This window comes from Penicillium lagena (genome assembly GCF_028827675.1).
Source record: "Penicillium lagena strain IBT 129212 chromosome Unknown utg000008l_segment0_segment0, whole genome shotgun sequence".
NCBI lineage: Eukaryota > Fungi > Ascomycota > Eurotiomycetes > Eurotiales > Aspergillaceae > Penicillium > Penicillium lagena.
Genome location: NW_026623229.1, coordinates 1,309,480 through 1,323,629, shown reverse-complemented (window position 1 = coordinate 1,323,629; position 14,150 = coordinate 1,309,480). Strand labels below are relative to the sequence as shown.

General features: G+C 48.6%; 6 protein-coding genes across 6 annotated transcripts; 4 read left to right on the top strand and 2 right to left on the bottom strand.

The window, feature by feature from the left end:
* Positions 1 to 258: 258 nt before the first annotated feature.
* N7510_011116 (homoserine dehydrogenase) lies at positions 259 to 1,421 on the top strand (the record flags this gene model as incomplete). The annotated part of the gene is made up of 2 exons (XM_056983041.1): positions 259 to 292; positions 343 to 1,421. The coding sequence occupies 2 exons, from the start codon at positions 259 to 261 to the stop codon at positions 1,419 to 1,421; spliced, it is 1,113 nt and encodes a 370-aa protein (XP_056828535.1).
* A 325-nt stretch (positions 1,422 to 1,746) lies between these two features.
* Positions 1,747 to 2,448, bottom strand: N7510_011115 (GNAT family N-acetyltransferase; the record flags this gene model as incomplete). The annotated part of the gene is made up of 1 exon (XM_056983040.1): positions 1,747 to 2,448. One exon carries the CDS (start codon positions 2,446 to 2,448, stop codon positions 1,747 to 1,749), a length of 702 nt encoding a protein of 233 aa, XP_056828534.1.
* A 3,504-nt stretch (positions 2,449 to 5,952) lies between these two features.
* N7510_011114 (nuclear transport factor 2 family protein) lies at positions 5,953 to 6,834 on the bottom strand (the record flags this gene model as incomplete). The annotated part of the gene is made up of 2 exons (XM_056983039.1): positions 5,953 to 6,585; positions 6,640 to 6,834. 2 exons carry the CDS (start codon positions 6,832 to 6,834, stop codon positions 5,953 to 5,955), a joined length of 828 nt encoding a protein of 275 aa, XP_056828533.1.
* An 871-nt stretch (positions 6,835 to 7,705) lies between these two features.
* Positions 7,706 to 9,398, top strand: N7510_011113 (carotenoid oxygenase family protein; the record flags this gene model as incomplete). The annotated part of the gene is made up of 2 exons (XM_056983038.1): positions 7,706 to 8,618; positions 8,677 to 9,398. 2 exons carry the CDS (start codon positions 7,706 to 7,708, stop codon positions 9,396 to 9,398), a joined length of 1,635 nt encoding a protein of 544 aa, XP_056828532.1.
* A 490-nt stretch (positions 9,399 to 9,888) lies between these two features.
* Positions 9,889 to 11,604, top strand: N7510_011112 (aldehyde dehydrogenase family protein; the record flags this gene model as incomplete). Its single annotated transcript, XM_056983037.1, has 5 exons — positions 9,889 to 9,951; positions 10,004 to 10,073; positions 10,138 to 10,496; positions 10,556 to 10,630; positions 10,705 to 11,604. The coding sequence occupies 5 exons, from the start codon at positions 9,889 to 9,891 to the stop codon at positions 11,602 to 11,604; spliced, it is 1,467 nt and encodes a 488-aa protein (XP_056828531.1).
* A 1,696-nt stretch (positions 11,605 to 13,300) lies between these two features.
* On the top strand, positions 13,301 to 13,906 carry N7510_011111 (uncharacterized protein; the record flags this gene model as incomplete). Its single annotated transcript, XM_056983036.1, has 1 exon — positions 13,301 to 13,906. The coding sequence occupies one exon, from the start codon at positions 13,301 to 13,303 to the stop codon at positions 13,904 to 13,906; it is 606 nt and encodes a 201-aa protein (XP_056828530.1).
* Positions 13,907 to 14,150: the final 244 nt, after the last annotated feature.

Below are 14,150 nucleotides of genomic sequence, written 5' to 3'. Positions count from 1 at the left end.
GTAGTTGCGATAACGATAACGATAAGAGAGAGCTACTGCCTTAGGAATGTGATGGAAAATGACTCAGCATATGACTCAGCCCGATTTCGCTGCCCCGCGACCCCACGGCCAACATTCGATCTGAAGAACTTCGTATATTATTCTTTTTCGGAGCTTGAATTGTTGCAATTGCGTGCCTGCAGACGCCCTGCTCACTGAGAAATACCCTGTTGCAATTTGAACCACCTACTCCAAAAACCCACCCCATTGAACCACATTATGTCCGCCAGCCCTATCTATCTCGGCGTCGTTGGTACAAAACCCATCAGCTTCTACCTAAGAGAACACAGTTGACATGATTAGGCGTCGGCGGTGTCGGCACCGCATTCCTCTCGCAGCTTGCGCGCCTACCCAATGCTCCGCAGCTGATCCTCCTTGCCCGCTCATCTCAAACCCTCCTCGCCCCGACACCGGCGTACTCACCGGCCATCCCCGCGGCCGACTGGGCGACTGCCGCCGCGACCCCCTCTCTGACCAAGACCGGTGCTCTACCCGCAGAGGAGATGGCGAACTACCTCGCCTCCGCGCCGGGGCGAGCAGTCCTGGTGGACAACACGTCAGACATCAATCTGGCGCGGACGTACCCAATCTTCCTGAAGAAGGGCGTGTCGGTGGTGACCCCGAACAAGAAGGGTTTCTCTGACGATCTGTCTCTATGGAAGGATATTTTCGCTTCGGCCGCGCAGGGCAAAGCCCTGGTGTACCACGAGAGTACGGTTGGCGCTGGGCTGCCGGTGCTGTCGACCCTGAAGGACCTGGTTGCAACTGGTGATGAGGTTACTCGTATCGAGGGTGTTTTCTCGGGTACACTGTCGTTCCTGTTCAACACTTTTGCCCCTGCCTCCGGCTCTTCGAATGCGCAATGGAGCGCTGTCGTCGCCCAGGCCAAGGACCTGGGCTATACTGAGCCGGACCCTCGCGACGACCTGAACGGCATGGATGTGGCACGCAAGCTGACCATCCTGGCCCGTCTGGCTGGTCTCGAGGTTGCCCGCCCTGATGCCTTCCCAATTGAGTCGCTCATTCCAGCCGAGCTGGCTGCGCTCCCGTCCTCGTCAGAGGGAATCACCCAATTCATGACTCGTCTGCCCGAGTTTGATACCCAGATGTCTAGCATCAAGGACACGGCAGAGAAGCAGGGCAAGGTTGTGCGTTATGTTGGCAGCATCGATGTTGCTGACAAGGCTGTCAAGGTTGGCCTGCAATACTTCGACAAAGACAGTGCCATTGCCGGCCTGAAAGGCAGCGACAACATCATCAGCTTCTACACCAAGCGGTACGGTGCCAACCCACTTATTGTGCAGGGTGCCGGGGCTGGTGGTGATGTCACTGCCATGGGTGTATCTGCGGATCTGCTCAAGGTTATCGAGCGGCTGCACTAGATGGAGGGGTTTTATAGAAACAAAAGTAGTTATGTGAAAAGTGAATACAAGTGAGAACATTTCGATATCAGCTTGAGGATGTAGAATATCATTTATTAGAGCGAGAATCAGTGAGTATACTTGCGTCTCATTGTGGCTTAGCGGAAGACAACCCATCCAAAAGTTACATACATGTATGTAAATCCATCTCCAGTATACTCCTCAAATAATTAGCCTCCCGCGCTCATTTCCGCCTTTGTTTCTCAGCATCTGCGATATCCCAGTTTCGGATGAGGGTATCCGAGTCCCTAACAGCAAGAATGGAATATGTTGATACCGTAACTACCTACTTTAGACTCTCTCTTATCTCCTCTAAACTACGTCTCTGCCGTTGCTGCTCATCAAAATTTCCATCTTCCAACCACTTTTCAAACGCTTTCTTGCACAATGGCCATTCAGAATCTATGATGGAATACCAAGAAGAGTCTCTGTTCCTCCCTTTATTGATCTGATGTTGTCTAAATGTCCCTTCGTAGACAAACCCATACCTCTCTGCAGCCTTCCTAGACTGGAGATTTAAGGAATTGGTCTTCCATTGTAATCTTCGATGATTCAACTCGAAAAGGAGACCACTGAGAAGATAGACCACTTCTGTCCCCGCCTTGCTCTTCTGTAACTGAGGACCATAGAAGAGTCCGAGCTCGGCAACTCGATTGGAGAGACGATCTTCGGAAAAAGCAAAGGCAAGGCCGACTGCTTTGCCTTTGTTCGGTCCGGAAAGAAGCAAGACGGCGTAAATCGCAAGGTCGCTCATTTTGAGGATCTTGTTCAGGTAGTCATCGAATTCGGAAGCCGTGCTGGCTGGCTCGTCAGGCCAGCATGCCCAGAGGTCGGCATGAGACCCTATGTTCTCATAAAGGCCCGGGAAATGGCTCTGCGTGAGGCGCTCCAGTGTCACATGTTGGCCAGTCAAGGGCTCGGGTCCGGGGAAGTGTGCAGGGTTGGTGTTGGTGACGACTTCTCCAAGTGTAAGGGGGTTGTTCGACATGGTGGAAATCCGAGAGGAAATTGAGATGTTCAGGTTCGAATATGATGACGTTCTTTATACGAAACTTTGAAAGATGTCCGAATTTAGGATAATGTAGAAGTAGAACCAAACCAAACGGTGCAAATACTCTCTCACTCAGGTCCTTCGGTCCTGACAGGAAGTGGGACAAAACTGGGCGGGGTAGGAAGTGAAAGAGAAGCCGCCAGGGATTGGTCGCCTGATAAATAGGACATACAAACGCGGACTCATTACTCTGGCGTCAGAAAGAGGCGCGAGAGGGTAGCGACAACCACATTTGTGTTAGGCTGCTCGAGAATGTTACAAACATGGGAGTTCCATGTACGCTCTGGTTGAGGACCTTCTCTAACCCTCAAGTATCTTGTTAGATGTCGCAATTTGTACTCAAATGAAGGTTAATTGGCATCGATGATTTCGCAGGTACTTCGTCCCCCCACCTGCAAACGTCCACTCTTCTTGATATACTACCATGAAGGTGTTTTAGATCACTTTCGCGTTTCCGAGAGTGGTGATCTGCCGCAATACAAAGAACACGACCAATCACCGACAGACAAAGAAGGCAGCCGTGCAGCTGGCTATCAGTTCCAGAGATAGAGATATCGCAAATTTGATGCAGAAGTTTCAGCCCAAAGCTAAGGAGTGTCGTCTTTTCGAAACCGGTCAGAAAGTTCTTGAAGGGATCAAGAACTGAACCACTCCTCACAAGACCCAGCTTAAGGGTGGAGAATGTCTTGCATCAGCATGTCATCAGTAATTATCGAGTCATCGAAGCTGGATAGTATTGCACTCGAAGTCTGATCAACTGAGATATCAAAGCTCCCAAACATACTATTGAAAATCAGTGATATATTTAATTAAAGGCGAAATAAAAGACAGGCTTACCGATCGTAAAACTCACTCATAGTATCCAGATCAAGTAAGGAAGTATCTAGGCAATGCAAAGGATCTGAATGATCAGGGAATAGTCCCCACTCCATGAGCTCGTAGAGGACTTCGGAAATCATCCTAGCCCCAAATCCCGTTGTTCCCATTGTTTGGAGCACCTTCAGACAGGAGCATATGTCTTCGAATTGCTTCTCGCCTTTCGTTAGAGCAAATACCGAAAGGAAGATCTGCAGGATATCCAAGGCATAGTAAAAGTCCAAAGCAATTAATCTTGAATAAGTGCTTTCAGATATCATCGTCTCCAGAATCCCTAACATTTTTTCAGCAGAACTCAGACAGACCTCAGTGAAATGCTCAAGACAAGGCGACTTCATCAAGCTCTCCTGTTGCCTCTTTCGACACATAAGGCGGTATAGTAAAAATGACCGGCCAATCAGGAGCTGAATACTATGATATCTCAAATGAAGAATGGCAATTGGTCGGCGTAGAAGTGGCGCTGCTGGAGTAGAAATGCTCAGATGTGGTGGGAGGGTGTCGGCCCACTCCTGTAATGAAGTCATCAAGAGCTTCACAGATCCCATTTCCAGTAGCTGACCGCGCATAAGTGGGTTTTTATACAGATTACAACGAGCTGTTTTGCCTAGCTGGCTTAAGGTACTGCACACAGCCAAGTATCCAGGAGGACTATAGGGACCGGAAGGCAAGATCTGGATATCCAAGTTAAAATCATCTACACTAGCGGGGCCTGGAGAACTAATGAAAGGGAAGAAAATCTTACCACTTCAGATGGCAAGAGTGGCTGCCACGCATCTTCGGTTGCACAGGGCTTACCCAGCCTCAATGCAAGGTCTTGGTCAAATACGACCAGAGACCACCATATCCGCCTCGCATGCTCTTTCTCAACACCTCCATAAGAGGTGCAATACTTGTCACAGTGAAGCCCTAGAGAACAGGCAATATGCACAGCGAGACTGGTATATAGATAGGCGGGGTTTGAGAATCCATGTGATTGCATAGCCGTTGCCTGGTGATCAAGTCAGAACCCCTATTGTTCAAAAATGACCAAATCGCATACCAATAATAGCATAGCACGGACACTATCGAGGCTTCCTTCATCGCATACCCCGGAGACGAAAGACTTCGCATGCTGGAGATATTCTCCCGGGACGGTGTAATGAGGAAGTTCTTCTGGGTATGGTGACCCAAGGCCTCCGATTGCAAAGATGGAATATAGGGCACATTTCCAAGATGCTGTCAGATCTTGTGATGGGGCTCTATATGTCTCCTCCAACTGGCCGTGAAATCTTTCGGATGAATAAAGCCAATACAACGAATGAACTTCTTCGAAATATCGCATAACCAATTTTTGACAAGTTTCCTGAGGGGGCAAATGTACGTCGGTTTTCATATTAGTCTCGGTAGGAAGAGGCATCGACACTGTGACCATCCCTGGAATCACATCGGGTGTCGTCGGTATGTGCAATCTTTCTTTGTTTTTGAAGCAGCGAATGGCGGCATTGAAGGGTAACCCCGACTCAGAACCCATATAACCTGTCCCATATCAGATTATAGGCCTTGTAGTAATGATTAATGTTAAAAACAACTAAAACTTACGATATTCCCCTTGCGAATCTTCTAGCAGGCATCCTGATCGCTGATGTAGACCGAAAACCTCCTGTAAAACGAGGTTTTCTGAATCTTTCTCCCATTCCGCTATATTGCTCATATTTTCAGCCGACGACGCATAAGATTCGTTTCCTAAACCAGAAGACGAAGCGGTTTGGAATATGGGAGATAGAGAAAGGGGAGAAGCCGGCAAATCGTGTGAGATATTGTGGGAAGTCTTGCTTTTGCACTCCGCAGCAAGGGAGCGAAGGTTCTCGGGGCTGAGGCTGGCTTCTGGGAGATAGTGGCTCAGTATATCTTGCATATTTCGAAACTCTTCCTCCGAAACGAAGTAGTATGGCCTCTGACGTCGCCGTCCCAGATCTATATGACATTCTGCCCCGGTGGTGCGACAGTAATCACAAGGGCCGGGGACTGAGTTTTCAACAATGCGTATACTCATCAGCCTCATATGCATCACGTAACAAGACAAGAAAAGGTTCCCAAGGATATAAAAATACCTGGACTATTGCACTAATGAGCATAATAAAAGGGAGGTTCTGTTAGTCGAGTCTTAGGGTCCATCCATCGAGATTCGAGTGTTTACCTTTGTCTTGCGGCTTCTACAACGGTCACAGCTCATGGCCGTACGATGTTTTCGACCCGTCTTACGGTGGCCCGCCATCATGAAATGATCGATGATCCATTGAAATCAGGAAGCTGTCAGATCTTGGTTAAGCACAAGGCTGTGGGGCTTCCGGTACGAAACTGGGGACTGCGGGGTTTGCGGCAAACGATCCATGTGGGTGGGTGGGACTGGCCAGGCCACATGGGGAATCGTTACGCTAACAGCTTGATTTACGTACGCGAGCGAAGGGCTTATGTGATGGCAGACAGTATCTTTATACCAGGAAGAGTTACTATTTGATATAAATGGCTGTATTGATGCTATCATTTGATTGAACCTTCTGAAGGACTATGATAAGAAGCCCGCTCTCAGAATCCCCAGTCTGCGATCACCCGAGCCGGCGGGGCAGTACTAGCGTCTTCTAGCCAGTGAGGGGCTCTCATGTCCTCTTCGGCCACTTCATCGCCAGTAGTTGGATGCTTGTAGTGGAAAGGTATCACCCGAGTGTCAGGCCAAAGAACAAAGTCGTCAACTATCTCATCAGGGCCCAGTGGATCCGCCGGCTGCGTCTCCTTGAACAAGGGGACGAACTCTTTTGCTCCCTTCCAGCCTGTCTCGAAAGATCCGTGCCAGAATGGGAAATAGCGAAGACGAAGGATTTTCCACACCCCATCCTGTAGAATGTACTCATTCTCGTACAGGCCGCCTTCCCACCACTGTCGATAGCCACCAGGAAAGTTCGGGGACATGGACTCGTGAGTTCCTGCACTCATGAAGGCACGGATTCTAGCCTTCGCTCTTCCTGCCTGTGGATCGAAATCAATAATGTCTTGTGCCATGAGGTGATCTAGCAGCCATCCATCAATCGGACCGTTGCGACCGGCCACGAATCTTTTGGCGAACCGCTCAATGTAAAGGCGATGAACTCCCTCCTTCCCTCGGTAGCGGCCGTTCAGGAACTGGACATATGTGTCTGGATGATCGGCGAACAGCGAGGCGACCTACTGGGTTATCAGTCTGCGGTCTCTGAAGACGTGTAGCCGAGACTGGCGTACCTCTTTGTAAAGGCATTTGTCCAAATAGTAGCCGTATTTGTGATGAAGCTTCCTGACATCCGATTCACCTATGGCAATATGAGTAACTTCAACGGCAAAAAGAATGAATGAGGTTTCACCTCTCAGTCTAACAACTTCATTAGCCAGAGTCTCCACTTGATCCACCAGAGTGGTGATTTGTTGGGAATCCGCCATGATCCTAGATATATCGATAATAAGGGAGTTAGGAGATCCTGCCGGAGCAATATACATAGAACTTGATTTAATAACTCGCTTCATTTTATATTGGATCTGCTTGCTTCAGCCTGAACTCAGTCGGGAATGCCGAGCCATAACAACCGTTCGGATTATTGCAGCCGATGCCATCCGGACTCCAAAACACTGCATGAGCCATCCGAGAGAATTGGCGACCAGCTGCGCGAAGTAAGTGTCCCAAAGACCCCGACTTTAATTAATATATTCCCTTTTCAAATAGTCGCTAGATCTCGCTTCATGATACGCGAGATCTTCCAATTGTAGTTGCAAAGTTCTTTTCGTGAAGTCGCTATGGTGGACGCCCACGAGAACTTGAACAATGACAATCGATTTTTGTCTTTAATATGGAAAGAGAAGCGTGTTTTTCGCATTTGCATCTTTATAGCGCTGGGTCAATTTCAGTATGGTTATGATTCAGCTGCCGTCTCCACGCTGTGCTGGGACTGATGACCGCCTCTTCAACTGCACTAGTGCCTTTAGAAACCATGATCGTGCTTGCTTGGTACAATAGAAGAAACTATCTTGCGAGGTAGAAGACAATGATGTTCTAGTATAAAAATTAACATTAAGGAATTTCAAAAGCTCCTAAACTGTAGGGAAAGCATTTCTACTCCATCGGCATTTCTGAGGATCGCGTTTGCCGGGAGCGAGATGAAGCGCGGAAACAATATACCGAGAAGTCGCATGGGATCACAACGGCTTTTGCCATCGGATAGAAAACTCCGATCCAGCAACGGAAGGTGTGATATAAGCCTCGTAATTCATAATCACTTCCAATACGAAAAGTTGCCAGCTAAATCGAATTAGAGACATGGCTCATATCTACGACGTGGCAAAGTCGATCGATTATCCATATGTCAAGGGTCGTAAGACGGGCAAACAGGTCAAATACCCGAATACACCTGTCTTCCAAACATTTAATGCACCGTGTCGATTGGAGGGCGATATCGTGGATCTTGAAGTCGACGGAGAGATTCCACCGGAGATTGATGGGACTTTCTACAGAATACAGCCAGATCAGAGATATCCGCCAATTTTTGAGGAAGATATCCATTTCAGTGGAGATGGAAGCATCACGGCTATCCGAATTCAGGAAGGCCATGCAGACTTCAAACAACGTTATGCCAAAACAGATCGCTTTCATGCAGAGACGGCAGCTCGAAAGAGTCTGTTTGGCAAATACCGCAATCCTTATACCGATTCAGAATCCGTGAAGGGAGTTATTCGAACTGTGGCAAACACCAACATTACCTTCTGGCGAGGGATGTTGCTAGCCTCTAAGGAAGATGGGCCTCCATATGCTATGGACCCAGTTACGCTGGAGACCATTGGCCGTTATGACTTCGAAGGGCAAGTCAGATCTCCTACTTTCACAGCACATCCCAAATTCGATCCGGAAACACGCGAGATGATTTGCTTTGCATACGAGGCCGGAGGTGATGGCAATGACGGATCTTGCGATATTGTTGTTTACACAATCGACACCAACGGGAGGAAGACCCAGGAGACATGGTATAAGTCTCCATTTTGCGGGATGATACACGATTGTGGCATCTCAAAGAACTACGTTGTTCTTCCACTAACACCCTTAAAATGCTCGGTCGATCGTCTGAAGATGGGTGGTAATCACTGGGCATGGGACCCAAACGAGAGTCAATGGTATGGAATTGTCCCAAGGAGGGGTGGCAAACCCGAAGATATTGTCTGGCTACAGGCAGAGAATGGTAAGATATCCTTTCTCCTAACAAAAACTGCCTAACTAGCTTCTGACACATACTGTAGCCTTTCATGGACATGTCGCTGGCTGTTACGAAAACGATGACGGTCAAATCGTCTTTGACCTCACAGTAGCCGATGGAAACGTGTTCTTCTTCTTCCCACCGGATGGAGAAGAGGCCAGTAACCTAGGAGCCAGAAATCGACTGCAGAGCATTACCCATCGCTGGATATTGGATCCGAACGCTGAGACAGGATCCCACGTCAGGCCAGCAGTCCGGTGGGATACCTCAGGAGAGTTTTCCAGAATCGATCATCGATTCGTCACCAAGAAATATAATCATTTTTGGCAGGCTCGCATTGACCCGACCAAAGAATATGATGCGGCAAAGTGCGGCTCACCGGCTGGAGGACTCTTCAATTGCCTGGGCCATTACACCTGGAACGGTCAGACCGAGGATGTGCTCTGGGCGGGTCCATGCGCCACATTTCAAGAGCCGACTTTCATTCCTAAGCAGGGCGGGGAAGAAGGAGAAGGATGGCTGATTGCCTTTGTCAATCGTCTCGATGTTCTTCGAAACGATATTGTGATAGTCGACGCGCTCCATGTAGCTGCAGGCCCGGTTGCGACCGTTCATCTACCACTGAAGCTCCGCTTGGGATTGCATGGAAATTTTGTGGACCATCGCGAGATCGAGACTTGGCAGAAGCGACGAGCACCAGGAGGCGAAATTGGTCCTGTTCAAGTGGCCCAGAAACCACTGGACTGGCAACTCAATTACAGCTAGAATTCAATCGGTGTCAATTTCAGTGGCTGAGCCTGCTCAAGGCAGATATAGAATGTGTTCCGGATGTAGTAAATGTTTTCCAGCAATTTATCATTTTCTCATAAAGTTATACATAGTGTTGACGACACCGAGTAAAGGTCCCTGTCGGCCGTTTCGAGTTTTGTTGTCTGTGTAAGATGGTTGTATTCTCTACAACCCAGTAACATGGATACTGGTCTAACCCTAATACTCCAACACTAGTCAACGCCATTTATCCCACTTCGCGTGCGGAGTCGTGATCAACCTGGACTTATAAGTGGGTCGGAGGCATCCCTCCGAAGCTGCGGCAAACAGACCTGGACATTCTACCGAGCCAAGATTCACAAAAAATCGTTTGTACTGAGGACAGTTTTGGAACTTGACATTAATAATTTTGTCGGATCGCAAGTCAGTCAGTCCCTCTTGCATCCACAAATTTGCTGATCCCTGACACCCTCGGCATAAAAGGACTATGAGTATCATCCAGGAGCCCAAGGTCAAGTCTTTCGAGACCCGCCTTTTCATCAATGGAAAAGTTTGTTCAAAATGCGGATACGTTATTCAATCCATGCTGAGCCGAACGACAGTTCACGGAAGCCTCCGATGGAGGCAAGTTCGACTTGACTTCCCCCGCAACGGGCGAGAAATTCATGCAAGGTATCTCTTGTCTTGACCTGAGCATCTTTCATGAGTCCTGACATCAATCTTAAAAATGATGTAGTCTCGGAGGCAAGCGAGGCTGATGCGAATGCTGCCGTTGCGGCTGCGAAAGCTGCATTTCCGGCATGGTCTGCTCTCTCGCCGGGCGCGAGAGGGGTGTACTTCAAGAAGTTGGCCACTCTTATTCGCGAATCACACGATGAGTTGGCTGAGCTAGAGGCTTTATCGATGGGCCGCCCGGTCTCTATGTATTTTGAGTCTTTCATGGCCGCAGACTCTCTGGATCACTACGCCGAGGCTGGTTTTCAGGCTCTGGGAACCTCCAGCTTGAATACTCCGGGATTTGTGAATATGACTCTGCGCCAGCCCTATGGTGTTGTGGCTGCCATCATTCCCTGGAATGTTCCAGTCTTGTTCCTGGTATGAGCAATGTCCCCAAATTTTAAAAGGAAATTGGAATGAATACTGACAGACCAAAGGTTAACAAATCAGCCCCTGCTTTGATGGCGGGAAATACAGTCGTGATCAAGAGTAGTGAGAAAGCTCCACTCACTGTAAGTTGAGGAATAGAAATTTCGCTATGTTCCTAACCGCAGCCTGCTCATTATATCTTTTGTGATTTTTGTAGTCTGCAAAGATTGCAACTCTCATAGAGAAAGTCGGATTCCCACCTGGCGTAATCAACATCTTGTCCGGCCATGGACACATCTCTGGAAATGTACTCTCACACCACATGGATGTTCGCGTGTTGAGCTTTACTGGCTCTGGAAGAACCGGCCGTGTGATCACAGCTGCAGCCGCGAAGTCGAATCTGAAGAATGTCATTCTGGAGCTCGGAGGCAAATCTCCGGCCGTTATTTTCGAAGATGCCAATATCGAAAAGGCAGTGGAGCAGACCAAGCACAGTGTGCAATGGAACAGTGGACAGGTATGCATGGCTAACTCCAGAATCTACGTCCAAGAGTCCATCGCACCGAAATTCATCGAACTGTTCAACAAGAGTTTTGCTCAGATCAAGAGTGGTGATCCTCTCCTCAAGGGCACGACCCATGGCCCGCAGGCAGATGAAATTCAGTACAAACAGATCCAGAGCTATATTGAAGAGGCAAAAAGGGTAGGCAAAATGGCGTTGGGATCGGAACCATCAGAGCACAAGACTGGCTATTTCGTTCAACCGACGGTGTTCCTTGAAACCCCTGAAAATACGCGACCAATGAGAGAGGAGATTTTCGGGCCTGTGGTGCACATCAACACCTTCAAAACCGAGGATGAGGTCGTCGCAAAAGCTAATGATACTGAATACGGTCTTTACGCCGCTGTCTACACCAAGGACATTAGCCGAGCCTTGCGGATGGCGAAGAAAATGGAAGCTGGAAGTGTTGGCGTGAACTGCACTAGCCCGACCGGAGCTCGAGACATGCCTTTTGGAGGCTACAAGGCTAGCGGCACCGGTCGTGAGGGTTATACCGTTAGCATCGATAACTACTTGGAAACAAAGAGTGTTCTTATTAGTGTGGACGAAGTCTAAATCTTTGATCCGCGGGTTAACAAATAGGACAGACATAAGAAATCTCGTGATATGCGTGTTTTAGGTTTACTCAACTGCTTTTTTGAAGTTTTTAGCTTTCAGGTTAGCAAAGAGAAGTATAACAACGTACAAGTTGCTTCATTTCAGCGGATTCAGAAACACTACGGATTTCTTCACAATTCTCACTTAGTTCTGTTAAGTTATAATGGACAAGTCATTGGGTTTGACTAAATGAATCCATAATAGCTATTCAGAGTGGAAAACAGGTATGGTGGAAAGAGCTATAGCACAAACAGCAGGTGACCGGTTTTCGCAAATTTCACGAACTGGAAGGCCCCAGTTGTTAGCAATGGGACGCAGTCATCAGTATCATTGAAAACCCAGTCATTCATCAACCAAGCAATCCACTATTCATTCAATTCAAGCACAGCAATTGACATCATATCTCCTCTGATCCACTGCCGAATCTGTGATCTCATTCAGTGTTGGTCTTCTCGATAGATGCCTGGCGTTTATTCCACAGAGAAATGACTGCTATGATGATGACGAGTCTTCTACTTTTACTTCCTCCGAGGGCCTCGTGATCTCATCGTAAAATTCAAAGGCCCGGAAACCCTAGACATCGTATCCGACACTGACGGGTGCGTAGTGTGTACATGAGAGCATCTCGCCTCACATAGGTCATAATAGGCTTTGATTTCGTGGGAGGGACTCGGCTCTTTCAGTGCTGCGCTCGTCTAGTGTGTCCCTCAGAGAAACTTTCCCTTCCCGTCAACTTGAGGCCTGACCTTTGACCCCATTTTCCGCTCATAAGAAACGGCTCCATAAATTTGCCGCTGGGGCCGAGGTATGCTCCGCTCCATGAAGCAGATTGAAAGCACGTTTACGCTTTGACAAAGAGAAACCTAGTTAGCGCATACAGGGGCCAATGGTTCACTCGCTCACCCTGCAGTAGGAGAAGATCGATACTTTTCTAATCTCGCTAAATACAGGCTGCCATAAATGTATTAAATCGAGGTGGTAGTTTGGTCTCAGCCTCATTTTGGAGTTGGTGAAGGGTCTTGCATCACCCCTATCACAAGCCCCCCAGCACCCGGGAAGAAAGTTCCCGAGCCAGCGTTCCACTCTTTGGTATGGCTAATGTGAAAAACTACGCTAGGCGTGACAGGATCATGTGGCAGCAAATGACGACGGGCTGCTTTTTTGGCCCCCCGAGGGGTTAATGGCCCCATTTCCCTGCGTACTTTCCCTGTGCGAGCAGTCGAATCACATATTTAACAGGGCTAGCGCTACACCGCCGACTGACAGACTATCGTGATGCCAATGGCTGGCGCGAAGGTGTGCCAAGCCCCTAGTTAACAAGGCTGTTAAGCGTGCAACCATCTGGGGCTGTGCCGCCCTTTCATTTGCCAGGGTGCCTCCACTTGACCAAACAATAATAAAGATCGTGCGCTAAAATTGGCCTGCTATGCTCAGCCTATCGCCCTAGAAAAGGATCCGATTGAGGAGGTTGCGATTGAGGCTTAAAAAGCAGTGTGAGGGCCCGCTTCTTTAAGTACAGACTCTTTTTTCTCTTTTTTCTCTTTTTTCTCTTGTTTCTCATCATCGAATTGCCCTCTATCTTTCCCAGTCTCTGTGCATCAAATTCTTTCCTAGCATCTTTTCTGAATATAGATCAACTCAACTCCAACACACCATGCATTTCTCGTCTGTCCTGGTCCCCGGCCTCGCAGCCCTAGCTACAGCTCAGACCACCACCGTGGTCAATATTTTTGAAGGAAAAATCCAAAATCCTTACTACGGAGACGGCCTTAGTGTCAGCGTTTCCACCGCCACCAATCTTGCTGGCAGTGTCGTGGGCATTAACGCGGAGGCCACCACCTACCATGTCGAGTGCATGAGCGGCGCAGCCAACTTGGCGTGCAGCATTGACCCCTATACCCTTATCGCCGGGCCAACCACGGTCGACATCCAGCGAACTTTGCCCTTTGAGCTCGATGGTGTTACGGTTAGCCTGACCGACGGTCTCGCATGCTCGTTCACCAGAAAGACTGAATCGGCCCAGTGCACTATAAAGGCCACTGCCAGCTACGATGGCTCATCTTCAGCAACCACCATCACCAGCTCCATCGCTACTGACCAGGTCACCCACTTCCCGCTCACTGTTACTGGTGGCCTCTCCTTGTTCAACTCTCCTCAGGCGACTGAGACTCCCGATGCCGCTGCTGGCCCCCACCATCCACTGATCACCGCTGCTCCGCTAGGCGCTGCTGCTGCCCTCGCTGCTGCCGCTCTGTTCTAAGCGGTTTAAATGTATTTATGCGCAAAGTATTATGTACTTAGAATGAGCATCTCGGGCTTCGAGAGTTAATGTTACATGGTTCACGGACTTGCTTGAAATGTTTTTTATTATTACAGTAAAGGATTTTTCTTGTCCTTGTCAAGGTAAGGGGAAACCTTAGAGATGGCTTTCTACCCCGTACGGTAGTAGAATTGAGTATTCAATTCTTGATTCCTGGTCTCTTTGCATTTAGGCACTACGTACC